The sequence below is a fragment of the Amborella trichopoda genome, chromosome 12 (genome assembly GCF_054954075.1).
Source record: "Amborella trichopoda isolate Santa Cruz 75 chromosome 12, AtrichopodaSantaCruz75HAP2 v2.0, whole genome shotgun sequence".
NCBI lineage: Eukaryota > Viridiplantae > Streptophyta > Magnoliopsida > Amborellales > Amborellaceae > Amborella > Amborella trichopoda.
The window spans coordinates 5,624,888-5,642,658 of record NC_142347.1 but is presented as its reverse complement, the minus strand read 5'-3'; the positions used below and the strand labels follow the sequence as shown (position 1 = coordinate 5,642,658).

The following is a 17,771-nucleotide window of genomic DNA, read 5'->3' as shown; positions in this document are numbered from 1 at the left end:
AGTGCACCATCTGTGAAGAAGGCAAAGGAGAGAAGTACAAAATTGAAGCCCAAATCATCTCAAAGTCTGGTCTTAGCCCCATCAAAAGCCTGAATACTTTCTTTGAATTTTTTATCAAATAATCATTTTGTCAACTTCAAGAAGGCCCATATGACTTGCTTATTACATCATGTATGCAGGAAAGATACTCTAGAACAGAACTTCCACCAATTTTTAGTGTTACAATTTATTAAGGTTGATAATATAGCATGCCTTATTTGGTTGGTCATGCATGCATGGCAGATAATCACACATATCCTTTGTTGTTTCATTTCATGCGAGGTTCCTGGCAATGTTGAGCACTATCAATTTGAATGATTGATTACATGTGAGCATTGTGTGGGGCATGGTTAATATGGGGATAAAAAGGACAAGATATATGATGCCAGTCCTAGTGACTACAAGAGAACTAAGTTAGCTAATCAATTATTGTAACTGTCAATCAAGTTGGAGGAATAGGTGTTATTGAAAACTCTATGGCCAAATCCGCTTAAAGTAAACCTATCCTTATCTGAGACAGTGATAGGTTCTCTGCTGTCTACAGTAAACCCAGTATAATCTGCGAATACCAATAGGTTGCAAAGTTACAGCAAACCTATCCCCATCTATGAATAGCTGCATGTTGAAAATTTACAGCAAAAACAAATGTCAACGTCAAAATTTATATCCCACCATAATTCAACAACTTTAGAGGCAGTGAACAACAGATAGAACCTATGACCACCAACATCATACAGATTAAAGACCTAAGTATTACGTATCAGGTCCTGGATGCAATAATGAATTCCAACAGGAACAAATTTACTAAAATTCTGTATGTTTAGAATGTGGAAATACAAATAAACATGTGAAGTATAAAAATAAGTAACACTGCAAATGAGATTCAAAGGAATATGCAAACTACTCTATGGCTCTTGAATAAGAAGAAACATACTGATTTGCAGGTTGATGAATGAAAGTATGAAGCTGTTGAAATGCAGTCCCAGCAATTATGCTTCCAAGGAAGACATTAACAAGTTGGAAAAGATAGTATTTAGCAGCTGCTCTTCTTTCCAAGATTGACACAGCGATATAGCCTTCAAATTTAGACATCAACATCAAGATAGTAGGCAAAAGGATAAGAAAAATCTTCAGGGCCAGTCCAGGCAGAACTCCTTGAATTAATGACTTGATAAACTTTCTGCATAGAATTTTACAATCCAAGTACAATGAGAAACAAAAATATCATTGTTCCCAAGAAGAAGAGAAATTATATCGAGATCTAAAAATTAAACAAAATATTAGGAATGACTGCAGTGCAAAAGAAACGATGTGAGTATATCCATAATCTAGTTTATAGTTAACTATCAAAAAAATGAAGAATAAACACTTTAGAATGGATGATTGCTGCATTTTGAGGATAAGATTGAAAAACAGGAAGGGGTGTGGTGCGTAGTAAGTATGTAGGTATGAGTACTGAAACACTATCCTCTCCCCATCATCCATTCATTTGGTCAGCAGAGAATGAGACGGAAATGTTGAAAATAAAGATCAATATGACCAGACATTCCTCAAAATGAAGGTGCGGCCCTTGCATTTCCCCAAAAGGTTTTCACTATAAAATGACCACCTCGTCACGGGACATATGTTTCCATCAATCGCCAGGCAGGACCGTGGGGGACACTGCAAGTCCCATAAAAAATGACCTGAAAATGAAAGAGGAGGTTGTTGTGTGTGTGTATATATATATATATATATATATATATATATATAGGAAGATACTACAAAACGCTTATAGCAGAAAATGAACAGTAATTTCGCCTACCTTCATCACCGTCCAAAGTTCATCGCACGGTCACGATTGTCCAGTAGTGTTTCATTTTTCATTTTTTTTCTACAAATCAAAATTATCTAAAATTTGAAGCGTGTGTTCATTAAAAATAGGCGAATCTACGAAAACATCAAAAAAATATTTTACATGAAATAAATTGACCAAAATACCCCGAAAACGTTTCACGGTATTTTGGTCAATTTGGAGAAGACAATATAATACAAGAAAAATTGGGTCACAGAAGACAATAAAATTGTATTATATTGTCCCCGATATTCTTGAGTTGGTTCTTGTATTATGAAACCCAAACAGAAAAATGCTTTGTTTTTCTAATTGTCCTTTGGTAGTTTGTGTTATATATGAGAGACAACATTTTGTGTTTGTGTTATACTATCAGTAGACAAGAAGTCCTTTGCTGTAATAAATTTAACCATCTATTATTGCCATAATAAATTGCATATAATAAAACTACTATAATGGTATTATAGTTTGAAAGGAGACAAACCATCTGTTACTACAGTCACTTTGTCGAAGATACAGTTAGACCACTGATACAGTATCTCCTTTGGTTAAAAATATGGTTTGTCTACTGATACCCAATTTAATACCCAAAATTTTTGAAAAACAATTAAAATAAATGGGGCCATTACAGAGACTGGATTCAACTATTAGAGATACAGTTAGACCACTGTAATAGCTATGGGAATTTTTTGTATTATGGTATCAGAGCCTAGTTACTATTACAGTGGTCTCATTGTATCTCTAGTAGAAAACTGAATTATTAAATAAGATTATGAAAATCTGCAGTAGTAGTTCAAAGTCGTTGTGACCCAAAGATCACTAAGGCCAAGAAGAACCAGGAAAGTGTAGGGCCTGTTTCCAGTTGACTCGAACTACAATGGAAAATTTCATCAGATCATTATCTAATAGGTCAGCTACTACTAGTAATACACTACATGTTAATAATAGAGAAGAAGTAATAATAGATAATATAGAAAAACAGATCCAAAATTGGAATATATATAAGGTACCTATAACAGATGTTTATAGTAAAGGAATGTTTGATTTCAAAAGTAGTTTTTCCATCAAACCATTGAACAAAGTATATCTGTTATGGAAACTCAGGACAAATTCCAATTGTTTTCCACAAGAATGATTGAAGATCATAAAAGGAAAGATCAAATACTTGCATATTGGGTTGGTACAAATAGCTGTCAAACCATTAACAAGGACAGGATTAAATAATTATGTTCTACTCTGTTTAAGAGACAGCAGGCATAAAAGATTCATTGATTCCCTGTTAGGAATATTTGAATCCAGTCTTTGTAATGGCCCCATTTATTTTAACTGTTTTCCAAACCCAAGGTTTTGATATGGACCCAGGTTCTCAAAACTTGGCATTCATTTATAGAATATGTTACAAAGTAACGAATACTTTGTGTCCAAATGCCAGGCAAATGGATTTGAAAGAACAAACCATATTTTTCCAGACAAACATGGAAAAATCAAATTTAGTCATACCAAAATCAGTGGCATGGTCCTTACAATCTGAATCGCAGATTAAAAATCCTGAAAATAGAGACCCAGAACAAATCATAGAATACTCTGATGGAGAAATGGAGATAAGTTTTCCATACTCCAGAAGAACTACATTAAGGATTGGTGAATCAAGCATTAGGGATCCTCCTAGAAGCTCGACCTCTCCTGTACCACAATCCGAATATGAAAGAATACCCACTCATAGGAGAACTATTATTGAAAGACTTAATAGGACTCCAAATCAGGTTCAACAACCAGTCTATAGAGTAGATACTCTGGGATTTTCTGAAATAGAAGAACAAGAACCAACACCCTCAGATCTTGACTTTGATATTCAAAAAGAAGAATTCAAGATTGATAAGGAAAGGAACAGAAAAGATTTCTACTCTGAAGAAAATAGACTAATAAGAGAATGGTTCTTCAAAGAACTTAAAGAACCTCTTAGAGATGCCTTCCATCTAAAATTTATTCGTTTCATGATAAAACAGAAAACAACTGTCAAATTTTTTAAATAGTTAAAATACATAGCAAAAGATTATGGAATAAAAATTCCAAAATTTGAAGCAAATATGGTTGAAAAATCTTTTCAAACCATTCAAACTACCAAAGGAGAAGCAATTGAGTCTATTCATCCCCCTAAGACTAGCTTACAACTTAAAGGAGAGAAGTTCGGGGACAAAATTGAGATTAAAGCCTCACCTTTCAAAATAGGACCTAAAGAAACTGACCATAATATGGCTAAAGCTTGAAGGAATACCTCAACAAAATAATTATTCAAATATTTTTCTCCAGACAATAGGAAAACAAAGTACAAGAATAGAAAATGCAGTAAACAAGTGGTAGCACGACGGCATCTTGGAATAGTAAGATTTGTGTCGGTAGAATAGTAACTATGGACAGGTGGCAGACAGATAGTATCTTTTGATGTTGACAGAGTAATGCAGCAGCTGGCGGCTTTTGGGCTTTTATTCGGGCATATTTTCGAGCTAACAGGTTTTCATGGAAAATCGATCTGTGGTTGTATAAGCGCGCAATCTTCTCCTTCAGGGGTAAGATCTTCCTCATTTGTTGAAGTTGACATAGCTTCAGCTTCTTCTTCAAACATTTGTAGCAACTTTCTTTTTAACTCTTCTTTAGAAGCAGTTGGGTTTTGCTGCTTCATTTTATTTATGTTTTCAGAAAAATGATCTTCTTCATTTTTCTCCTGGACGGGAGTAGAAATCTTTCTTAATTTTATATTCTCAAGGTCTACAGCTTTATTCTCATATACGTCCCACCATTTAATATAAACTTGTTTTCCAAATTTAGGAATATATTCCCAATTTTGGGTATAGTCATCAGTTACTGCATATGTCCATTTCATTATCCACGGGATTTGGTAAAGAGCCATGAAGTATAGATGCATATCAAGCTTGGGGTTTTTATTGTTGTATTCAGCAAACTTTTGTTGAGAAAGCAATATTTTTTGTGGTAATATATCAGATCTAGATCCCCAAATCTGGAACCATATTTTGAACCAATTTGGAAGTTCAGAGACAACTGGAAGTTTTATCTGTATAAACCAGGAATGGGAATTAGTATTGTTTTGGAGATAGAATACCCTGTTCCAAGCGTCTATGTACCCAGAATACCAGTAATATTTGTTATTGAATTCTGTTGCATTGAGCTTTCTGCTTCTTGTGGGGTCCATTCCCCATTCGTTATAGGAAATAATTTTCCTTATTTGGAACTTAGAATAAACAATGGTATTTGTATTCTTTTGACAAAAAGGTACAAGGGTTATAGAGTCGGTTTCAAGAAGAATGGCCTCATACCATTATCTAGTCTTATTATTATTGGAAGGGCTCATATGGTTTATTAAATATAGGTTGGCCAAATTAACTTGATCTATGTCCATATGTTCATCTTCTATTACTGAATCTGATAAGAAAGAGGTTTCTATAAATATTGATTTTTCCGATGCTGGAGTTCTAGCTGGGCTAGAAGCTTGCCTCGTTATGAGGTGGTTAGGAGTAACAGGAGAACGTATAAGAGGGCTCCCGAATGAAGATGGGACTATTTCTTTTCCTTTTCCCATATGTAAAGGGACTATTTCGTTTGCTTTACTCTTATTTGTATTTGTATGAATTATTAGACGGCGGACTTTGTTATTCATATCTCTGTCCCCCCTGCAAAAATTCACGAGTGAGAAAATCAGATTAGTGTTTCCTTTGATGTGTTTCACATCAAATATAAAGGAAGAAAGAATTGCTTGCCAACGCGCAAAGATTTGTTTAGAAACCAGATTTTTTACATCCTTGAGCAAAATATCTTTGGCGGTTTTGCAATCAGTGCGAATGAGAAATTTTTTATTCAAGATATCACTTTGGAATTTAGAAACACAATGAACAATGGCTAATGTTTCTTTTTTCACCATAGAATAATGTTGCTGCGTTTTATTCCAGGCTCTAGAAGTATAGCGGACCAAATGTTACGTTTTATCAAGTTGTTGCTTTAGGATTCCTCCTAATCCAATTCGGAGGCATCACATTCCATTATTATAAAAGCATTAGGATTGGAAAGTGAAAGACAAGGCAGTTCTTTGGCTTTATTTTTTATTTTTCGGACTGTTGAAGTATGTTCCTCAATCCATTTAGGTGGATTCTTTTTTAGTCTATCAAACAAGGGTTTAGCATCAATAACTAAATTTTAAAAAAATCTGAAATATAAATTAGGCATCCCAAAAACCTTTGTAATTCAGTTTTGTCTAAAATCATATCTGGAAATTTACTAGCAAATTCTATAGCTCTATCAATGGGAATAATATTTCCTTGATATATATTGTGACCCAAGAATCTTATCTTGGTTTGGCACAGACTAATTTTCTGAGCAGACACTATGAGGCCTGCTGCTTTGATCGCATTTATAAAGACGTTTATGTGTTTGATGTGTTGTTCGAAAGATTCTGAAAATATTAGAACTTCATCTATATAAACAATCATAAATTTTATATAGGGAATGAAAACATCATTCATAATATTTTGAAATTCGGAAGGAGCGTTTTTTAGCCCAAAGGGCATTACATTTCATTCGTATTGTCCAAAAGGGACATTGAAAGCAGTTTTGTATCTATCCTTTTCAGAAATTTGTATTTGCCAATATCCTGACTTAAGATCGAATTTAGAAAATATGCAAGCATTGACAAGTCCATCTAACAAATCCTTTTTATTTGGAATAGGATACCTTACCCATTTCAGTACCTTATTTAGCGGTTTATAGTTTATCACAAGTCTGGGGACTCCCCTTTCTTTCTCTGAAGCCTTTTCAACATAAAAATCAGAACAGCTCCTTGGCGAAGAACTTTTTCTGATTAACTGCTTATCAAGTAATTCATCGATTTCTTTTTTGCAAATCTCATGGAGTCTAGGATTCATTTGAATGGGTCTAGCCTTAGTGAGAATATTCTTTTCATGAAAGTTTTCTGTAAGGCAAACTTACTATGTGTTTTTTTCTATTCCAGAATCCACTAGGCAAATCAGCGCATATTTCAAATTTTTTTTTTTTTTTATTTGATTAATTAACTTAATATTTTCCTCGGAGAGCAAGTTTCTCATTTATTTGTTTATATCTTATTTCTTCTTTTAAATAGTATAAGAATTTTTCTTTATTTTCTAGGGTTTGTTTGACACTATTTATTTCTTTTATTTTTGGTTTATCAATAAACTCAAATTTAATATTATGTCCATTAAAATTAGATTCAATTCCTGAACTATCAATTTTTATTGGATATAATAAATTTAAAAAAGGTGTTCCAAGGATCACTGTTTGGCTTAAACCTTTGACCATTATAAAAGGCATTTCAAGACAAGTACCATTATTACATATTGCAGCATTGGGTAACTTATAATTTATTATCAGTCTACTGCCGTCTGCAGTATTTAATATTTGTGTTGTCTTACTAAAGTATTTTGTTGGTACTAATCCTTCATTTATGCAATTGAGGTCAGCCCCTGAATCTATTAAGGATAGGGACTGAAAACTATATTCATTTCAAATAACTATTCTTATCAAGACAAACCATTTTTGTGTAATAACTTTATTGAGAAGATTTATGTTGTCATTAGTTTGTGTAATATCTTGTTTTGAGTTTGATGATTCTAGTGTGTCAATTATTGGCAATAGGGGGTATAAATAATTGTTTATGATACTATTACATTCTAGTTCTTCATCCGATTCATCAGGAATATCTTGCATATTAGATGCTAATTCTAAGACTCTTATTCTATTTTTAAGCACTATTCATTCATTTTTTACTTCTATTAATTCATGCTTAAGTTCAGCAACAGATGGCTTTTTTTTAATGTTATCTTTTTTATTAATCCTTTTCACGATTTCAGCTAGGCTATGATCTTCTTGAGTTTTAACAAGAGGGGGAGGTTTTCTTTTTATTTTTGCTATTTGAATAAATTGGATTAAGGCTTCTTTCTTTGCTTTTGGGTCAGTGATTTTATCTATTATTTCTATAATTAGATTATCTTCCTCAGTAAGAGTCTGACATAAGCAATCCTCTATTTCCATTTTCTCTTCGGAGTCTGAGCTACTAAATATTAGACTTTCGTCTTCTATTTCTCCAAGTTAAGGCTCCGAGTCAAAGCTTGATGAGCTTATATCAAATGTTTCATCTAATTGCAGAATTTGATACAACTGATTTTTTACTTCATTTTCTATTTGCAAAGTATTAATTTTCTCTTTTATTTGACTCCTATTTTTATAATGTCCTACGTTTCCACAATTATAACATACTGGTAGTTTCTTTCTGCCCTTTGATTTCTTAAAGTTATTTTTTGGGGCAAACTTTTTGGTAAATTTCTCTTTATTGTTAAATTTACTAGTTTTCTGGCCAGATTTATGTTTTTTTATATTTTTTTTTCTACTTATGAGTTTTATCAGATAGTGGAATAGTATTATAACCGAACTGGTCACAAAAATCACCAAGTTCTTTCTTGCCCGTCATTCTTTGTTTGTCTAATTGTCTTTTAAGCTTTAGATCAGTACACAGGGCAAGTCCTTCTGCACAGATTTCTACAGAAAGTTCTCCTAAAGTGTAAAGGGAATATGGTATTATTCCATTATTTTTATTTTTTAGTCTAGTCTTTACTTTTTCTGCAAATAAGTATGGTAGTCCTGCTATAAACTTCTCTTTCCAATGATCTGCACTACTGTTTTCTCTTGATAGAAGGCGAGAAAAGCAGACGTCCTTATACCATTTATAGTGAGATAAAGTTGGACATCTTAGATTGGATAATAGGTCTTCTGACCTAGCATCTAACAAAGAGGTACTGCCTACAAAATGTAGGGTTATAGTATAAATAAGTGTATTTACGGCATCACTTTCACTTTGGGATGTTTCTTGATTATATTCATTTTTTATAGTTCACTGTCTTGTAGCATTTAATATCTGTTGCTTAGCGGTTTCACTCATGTGGAAATCCCACCATCCTCTTAACCATCCTGTGAAACTACAAACAATGGCCTTAGCGACCTCTTAATCATGGTTTCCTGCTACTTTACAAGCAGTGGCATACATGGTCATATGTTTCATTGTATCCAAAATTTGATAGTCAAACATACCATCGATATTCCAATTGACTATATTTCTCCCTGAATAGGATACAGTACTGGAGATTAGGTCTTCCTCAAACTGTATATCCACTGGGGTTGGCCTAGTATGGTACATTCTTGATTGGGCCGTTGGTCTCCATTTTCTTCCATAATCTATTCTATTTATGCTTTGGCCAAGATTGTCTTCTTTAAAAGCTTTTTCCATGTTTTGTATATCTTCAAGGTTTTCTTGCAATAACAAAGCTTCAGATTCAACTATAACACCTTTCCCCTTTTTATCTTCCTTTATATTGAGCTTGGACAATTTTTTTATTAGTTCATCAACTAACTCTTTATTTTCTTCTTTTTCCTTTATTCCTTCCAAGCTGAACCTTACTTTATTTAATTTTGGAGGAGGTTTGAATAAGACTGCCTTTGTTGATTCTCCTACCCCCTTTTATGGATTGGACCTTACTAACTATATTTTCAATCCTGGTAGTTTGTTTACCAATGGATTTAAGGTATGGATTAGTATAATTATTCTGTGCAATTATATGAGGATTGACATCTATCTTATGGCTATGGTGTTCGTTTTATTGACCCGAGTATTCATCCGTCACCCTAAATGGAAAATTTTATCAGGATATTGTCCAATAAAACAGCATCATCATCTAATAGTACACTTAGAATAAAAAATAGTGAAGAAATAATTATTGATAACATAGAAAAGCAAATACATAATTGGAACATACCCAAGGTTCCTATTACTGATATATATAAAAAAGGCACGTTTGAATTTAAACACGTTATGCTATTAAAACAGTTGAACAAAGTGTTTCTGTTAATAATGAACAAGAAAGCTTCCAATTACTGCTTGAGAAAATGTGAGTAAATCTAATGTAAAGACAGGCAATTATCAGAAATAATAATAATGGAAAAGAAATATCAATAACAATTCAACTTATAAAAGTAGCTGTTCTAACTTTTATAATAACAATAAACTTTAATTGCATTGAAACAAACTATCATTAGAATATAAAAGAGTACTTACATTCTACAAATACAAAGACTGGTGAAGAGCTTCCACTCCTCAGGACACTGACTCGGCAAGCTATCGAAATTACAATCACACATACAATCCTCACAATCACTCAAAGTCGGTGTGGCTTTATGAACACCACCCAATATACAGGGTTTTTAAAACGGAAAATAAAAGAGATAGAGTTATCAGAGTGAATAGTATTTTTGCAAGAGATATAAAGAAGAGAAGCAGTGCTCAGAGATGTTCAGAGGGGACTTAAAGAAGAACATATGGTTTCAGAGAAGAGAGGTTACGAAAAGATTAAACGGATAGAGTAAGAATGCTCTGAGAAGCTAACCAAACAGAGTAGGGGCGTTCTGAGTTATAGAACTATGAATAGACAAGAATGACCCAGAGATAGGGAACATAAAAACTTACAGGAGTTACGGCACGCAGGAAGATGAAGAGGAAAAGCTTAGAGCAGAGAAGAAGAGAAGACTCAGGCACACCATGAATCATCAAACTCAAAACAAGATATTACACAAACTAATGACAACATAAATCTTCTCAATAAAGTTATTACACAAAAATAGTTTGTCTTGATAAGAATAGTTGTTGGAAATGAATAGAGTTTTCAGTCCCTAGCCTTAATAGATTCAGGGGCTGACCTCAATTGCATAAATGAAGGATTAGTACCAACAAAATCTTTAATAAGACAACACAAATATTAAATACTGCAGACGGCAGTAGACTAATAATAAATTATAAGTTACCCAATGCTGCAATATGTAATAATGGTACTTGTCTTGAAATGCCTTTTATAATGGTCAAAGGTTTAAGCCAAGCAGTGATCCTTGGAACACCTTTTTTAAATTTATTATATCCAATAAAAATTGATAGTTCAGGAATTGAATCTAATTTCAATGGACATAATATTAAATTTGAGTTTATTGATAAACCAAAAATAAAAGAAATAAATAGTGTCAAACAAACCCTAGAAAATAAAGAAAAATTCTTATACTATTTAAAAGAAGAAATAAGATATAAACAAATAAATGAGAAACTTGCTCTCCCATAAATTGAAATATGCGCTGATTTGCCTAGTGGATTCTGGAATAGAAAAAAACACATAGTAAGTTCGCTTTACGAAGAAAACTTTTATGAAAAAAATATTCCCACAAAGGCTAGACCCATTCAAATGAATCCTAGACTCCTTGAGATTTGCAAAAAAGAAATAGATGATTTACTTGATAAGCAGTTAATCAGAAAAAGTTCGTCGCCATGGAGCTCTTCTGCTTTTTATGTTGAAAAGGCTTCAGAGAAAAAAAGGGGAGTCCCCAGACTTGTGATAAACTATAAACCGCTAAATAAGATACTGAAATGGGTAAGGTATCCTATTCCAAATAAAAAGGAGTTGTTAGATAGACTTGTCAATACTTGCATATTTTCTAAATTCGATCTTAAGTCAGGATATTGGCAAATACAAATTTCTAAAAAAGATAGATACAAAACTGATTTCAATGTCCCTTTTGGACAATACGAATGGAACGTAATTCCCTTTGGGCTCAAAAACGCTCTTTCCGAATTTCAAAATATTATGAATGATGTTTTCAATCCCTATATAAAATTTATGATTGTTTATATAGATGATGTTCTAATATTTTCAGAATCTTTCGAACAACACATCAAACACATAAACGTCTTTCTTAATACGATCAAAGCAGCAGGCCTCGTAGTATCTGCTAAGAAAATTAGTCTGTGCCAAACCAAGATAAGATTATTGGCTCACAATATATATCAAGGAAATATTATTCCCATTGATAGAGCTATAGAATTTGCAAGTAAATTTCCAGATATTATTTTAGACAAAACTGAATTACAAAGGTTTTTGGGATGCCTAAATTATATTTCAGATTTTTATAAAAATTTAGCTATTGATGCTAAACCCTTGTTTGATACACTAAAAAAGAATCCACCTAAATGGACTGAGGAACATACTTCAACAGTCCGAAAAATAAAAAAAAAGCCAAAGAACTGCCTTGTCTTTCACTTTCCAATCCTAACGCTTTTAAAATAATAGAATGTGTAGCCTCCGAAATTGGATTAGGAGGAATCCTAAAGCAACAACTTGATAAAACAGAACATTTGGTCCGCCATACTTCTACAGCCTGGAATAAAACGCAGCAAAAATATTCCACGGTGAAAAAAGAAATATTAGCCATTGTTCATTGTTTTTCTAAATTCCAAAGTGATATCTTAAATAAAATATTTCTCATTCGCACTGATTGCAAAGCAGCCAAAGATACTTTGCTCAAGGATGTCAAAAATCTGGTTTCCAAACAAATCTTTGCGCGTTAGCAAGCAATTCTTTCTTTCTTTGAATTTGATGTGAAACACATCAAAGGAAACTAATTTCCTTCCTGATTTTCTCACTCGTGAATTTTTGCAGGGGGGATAGAGACATGAATAACAGAGACCGTCGTCTAATAATTCATACAAATACAAATACGAGTAAAGCAAACGAAATAGTCCCTTCACATATGGGAAAAGGGAAATAAATAGTCTCATCTTCATCCGGAAGCCCTCTCATACACTCTCCTGTTACTCCTAACCACCTCATAACGAGGCAAGCTTCTAGCCCAGCTAGAACTCCAGCATCGAAAAAATCAATATTTATAGAAAAACCACTTTCTTATCAGATTCAGTAATAGAAGATGAACTTATGGACATGGATCCAGTTAATTTGGCCAACCTATATTTAATAAACCAAATGAGCCCTTTCAATAATAATAAGACTAGAGAATGGTATGTGGCCATTCTTCTTGAAACCGGCTCTATAACCCTTGTACCTTGTACCTTTTTGTCAAAAGAATACAAATACCATTGCTTATTCTAAGTTCCAAATAAGGAAAATTATTTCCTATAAAGAATGGGGAATGGGCCCCACAAGAAGCAGAAAGCTCAATGCGCCAAAATTCAATAACAAATATTACAGGTATTCTGAGTACATAGACCCTTGGAACAGGGTATTCTATCTCCAAAACAATACTAATTCCCATACTTGGTTTATACAGATAAAACTTCCAGTAGTCTCTGAACTTCCAAATTGGTTCAAAATATGGTTCCAGATTTGGGGATCTGGATCTGATATATTACCACAAAAAATACTGCTTTCTCAACAAAAGTTTGCTGAATACAACAATAAAAACCCCAAGCTTGATATGCATCTATACTTCATGGCTTTTTACCAAAAACCGTGGATAGTGAAATGGACATATGCAATAACTGATGACTATACCCAAAATTGGGAATATATTCCTAAATTTGGAAAACAAGTTTATATTAAATGGTGGGACGTATATGAGAATAAAGCTATAGACCCTGAGAATATAAAATTAAGAAAGATTTCTACTCCAGTCCAGGAGAAAAAGGAAGATCATTTTTCTGAATACATAAATAAAATGAAGCAGCAAAACCCAACTGCTTCTAAAGAAGAATTAAAAGAAAGTTACTACAAATGTTTGAAGAAGAAGCTGAAGCTATGTCAACTTCAACAAATGAGGAAGATCTTACCCCTGAAGGAGAAGATTGCGCGCTTATACAACCACAGATCGATTTTCCATGAAAGCCTGTTAGCCCGAAAATAAGCCCGAATAAAAGCCCAAAAGCTGCCAGCTGCTGCATTACTCTGTCAACATCAAAAGATACTACCTGTCTGCCACCTGTCCATAATTCCTATTCTACCGACACAAATACTACTATTCCAAGATGCCACCGTACTACCACCCGTCAGACTCACCGACAAAAGTTACTGTTCCAAATGCCGCCGTACTGCCACTTGTCAAAATCATCGATAAAGGTTACTATTCCCAGATGCCGCCGTACTACCACTTGTCAGAATCATCGACAAAGCTTACTATTCCCAGATGCCGCCGTCCTACCGTGGCACCTTTTGGTCATCTCCAACCACTGTGCCTCACCTTTTGGTCATCTCCAACTACTGTGCCTCTCTTTTGAGCTGGCATTCTAAATAATTGAGCCGAGGATTCCGACATTTATAAAAGGAAGTCATTCCTTGGAAGGGAGGCATTCGGATTGTGCCTAAGTCTTCTCTTCGTCTCTACTCTTCTTCTCTACTCTTCTTCTCTGATCTTCTTCTCTTCTCTGCTATGCTCTAAGCTTTTCCTCTTCGAGTTACTCATCTTCCTACGTGCCGTAACTCCTGTAAGTTTTTATGTTCCCTATCTCTGGGTCATTGTTGTCTGTTATTGTTCTATAACTAAGAACGCCCCTACTCTGTTAGCTTCTCAGAGCATTCCTGCTCTATCCATTTAATCTTTTCGTAACCTCTCTTCTCTGAAACCATCTGTTCTTCTTTAAGTCCCCTCTGAACATCTCTGAGCACTGCTTCTCTTCTTTCTCTCTTTGGCAAAAATACTATTCACTCTGATAACTCTATCTCCTCTATTTTCCATTTTAAAAAACCCTGTATATCGAGTGGTGTTCATAAAGCCACACCGACTTTGAGTGATTGTGAGGATTGTATGTGTGATTGTAATTTCGAAAGCTTGCCGAGTCAGTGTCCTGAGGAGTGGAAGCTCTTCACCAGTCTTTGTATTTGTAGAATGTAAGTACTCTTTTATATTCTAATGATAGTTTGTTTCAATGCAATTAAAGTTTATTGTTAGTATAAAAGTTAGAACAGCTACTTTTATAAATTGGATTGTTATTGATATTTCTTTTCCATTATTATTATTTCTGATAATTGCCTGTCTTTACATTAGATTTATCAAGCCACTATTATCAATATAAGTTCTAAAATTATATATATATATATATATATATATATATATATATATATATATATATATATATATATATATGTGTGTGTGTGTGTTGGGATTTTGTTAGGCTACTCCTACACATGGAGTATATACTTAATGTACTCTACATTTTTTAACACTTAGATACCCTTGATTTGTAATACAAAATTTTTCAAGCAAGGGTATTTTTGGTCATTAAGAGGGGTGGAATGGATATTTTTATAAGAAAATAGTGGTATTTTATTGGTGGTTAAAAAATAATTAATACTCCATGTGAGTGTTGTCACACATCATGTCAGTGATGTCATTGTACACTAATAGTTAATAAATATTTTTGTTTCTATTAAGAATTTCTACTACCCTTGACTAATTACTTAAAATACTCCTAGAAAAAAAGATACTACATTACAGGTTAAGGGTATCAAGTATCCAAAAATGTTGAGTACATTAAGCATATACTCTATTTGTAGGAGTAACCTAAAAAAACCCTCTATAGATATATATATATATATATATATATATATATATATATATATATATATCGAGAGAGAGAGAGAGAGAGAGAGAGCCTACTCCGGAAATTTGGACCCTAAAATAACATTGTGTTGTATTACTCCTATATTAAGCAATGGGTATTTGAGATCTTTAAACCCATATGCAAATGAATCTTTTATTTTAGAAAAGTTCCATCTCCCACTATTCCCTGTTAATAGCTAAGATGAGGTTTAAAATTCTAAAACATAAGTTTGTGTAATAATGGTGTATCATAGAACAGCTGTGTATGCATGTGTGCAAAAGCACTTCAGCTTCCCTAAATAACTAATGAATGCATGTCCAAGAAAAATGCACATAATAAACAAGTCATATGGTCCAAGTTGCAGGAAAGCAAGCATTGGGATGAACTATTTGTTTTAAAATAATAATGTTACATAAAAAAATTTACATAGAGCATTACATATTTATAGTCTACAAGGTCAACATGTTGACAGTTAACTATTAGGATTGTATACTATAACAGCATTTACATTTGGTACGATGTCACAATCACCCATAGACATAAGATGTGAAACCTGAGAGCTTGGGGGTGTATCACAAAGTTCGAGGAGTTCTTTTGGAATTTTGGGTTCAATAAAACACACCTTCAACTTTCCGATTTCACAAATGATAGCAACCAAAGGTGAAGTGTGATTGTGACCTCCATGTACCAAAGGTGAATGGTCTTATTATATACTTCCTCTTATATATTATGATAAATAAAGCAGTTCACAGCAAAATGGTTCCTCAAAAACAAAACTATGGTGAATACTCACTTTTCTATAATCTTCTTCAAGAAAGGAGCAACCTTTTCAATGTCCTCAATATTTGCAAGGGATTGAACAAAGGTAATAGGTATCATAAAGAAGAATGTCAGAAAAAAGAATGCCACAGCAACAATCAGCCTTCTAATTGTCAGTGAAACAAATGGGATTGCAAGATTATGCCAATAAACATCACGAGGCTCCGGAGCCCAGTTGGTTAACCATATTGTGGGATTTCTGGATTGTTGTGTTTGTGCACAAACGGCAGCCCCCCAGCGAGTCCTGAATGAAACAAATGCCGCTGGCATAATACACTTAGGACTGCTCATAACCCTCTCACGCTCTGCTGCTTCCTAAACAATGATTGATTCGTCAAGCACAGTCAAATCATAAAAAGAACAAGGAATAGCATGAGGCAATAGTCTCAAACACAATAAAAGATCAATTCTAAACATTTGAAGGTAAAAATTTCAAGTTTACTTTTGAAGAATGTATGGAGTTTTGAAGTAAAACAAAGCATGCTATACTATCTTCGCATTTCCAAATGAAAATGCAAAAATTTAAACAATAGGACAACAAAAAAATTCCAGTTCCCAGATCTGGTCGAAAGGGGTACTTTCATGTGAATATTCAAAGAAAATCATGACAATTTTGAACATGTAACAAAGCCTCACAGAAAATAAGAATCTGGTTACACACCGAAAAGGGGAAAAAGAAAATGAGATACTAAGTATAGATGCTGCCCCCAAATTACTATTCATGCCATGATCTGTCATTAAATGGTATCAGAGCCAAGTTAATTTTAAAGTTCGAAGTTAATTATTTTGTCTAGGTTAACATTCTGTTCTTACTGAGATTAGTATGCTCTGCGTCTGCCTAGCTGGTCTAGGATCTCTCGCATCAGAAAACATGGTATGTATTGAAGGTTAATTTCAAATGTGTTTGACTATTCCACTGTCAATCAATGTTTTTTGAAGTTAACATAACAGGAACCCTGTTGTTGGATAGAGTGCCTTAGTTACGGATCATACCTTGTTAACAGAAAAAGAAAACTGGCCTTACCTTCTCTTTTTTCAAAATTACAGACAAAATAATAAACTTAATATTTCAAATGGCGGAGGATACTATTTCTATAGATAATTCCACTTCTTCTGATTTCTGTCCTATGTTTTCCAAACAAGATCATCTTTTTGAAATCACACATACCCCAGAAAAGTTTTCAGAAACACAATCTCAATTGATAAATCCTTATCATGTGTATGATAAATCCAGTTTGAATTGGACTAAAAGAATCAAAAAACTGTGTGGCAAGAAAACCCCAGAAGCCATAAAAGAGTTTGTCCAAGCTTCTTCGTTTGACCAACACCAAATCCCAGCCACCCAATCTGAACAATATATCACCATAACCCTACCCAATAGCCCTCAATGGATTAAAGAAGGCTATACCCATGTCCACTTTGGAGCCATTAAGCTTGCACTCACTTTTCATGGAAGAAAAGGTATGGAAGCAGTTTCCCGAGTTGCTTTGTTAGATTCTAGGTTTCTAAAATACCAGCATGCATGTATTGGAACTATACAAACAACCCTAAATGCCGGAACCATTTTTGTTACCTTATTCCCAAATTTCAATATTCCCATTAAAGACCCTCACCTAAGCTTCG

The 17,771-nt window shown here is 33.6% G+C and overlaps 1 protein-coding gene across 2 annotated transcripts in view; it reads right to left on the bottom strand.

The window, feature by feature from the left end:
• LOC18433665 (hyperosmolality-gated Ca2+ permeable channel 1.2) overlaps positions 1-17,771 on the bottom strand; it is an 87,500-nt gene that overhangs the window by 37,359 nt on the left and 32,370 nt on the right. The window contains exons 8-9 of one of the 2 annotated variants that reach the window (XR_016045187.1): positions 16,123-16,463; positions 974-1,724 (exon numbers count right to left, since the gene is read on the bottom strand). Coding sequence is in view for 1 of the 2 variants with exons in the window: in XM_006843747.4 (XP_006843810.1) it covers positions 974-1,219; positions 16,123-16,463 (587 nt within the window). In the remaining variant the exon portion in view is untranslated. The remainder of the gene's footprint in view (positions 1-973; positions 1,725-16,122; positions 16,464-17,771) is intronic. The other variant, XM_006843747.4, reaches the window with a different exon arrangement.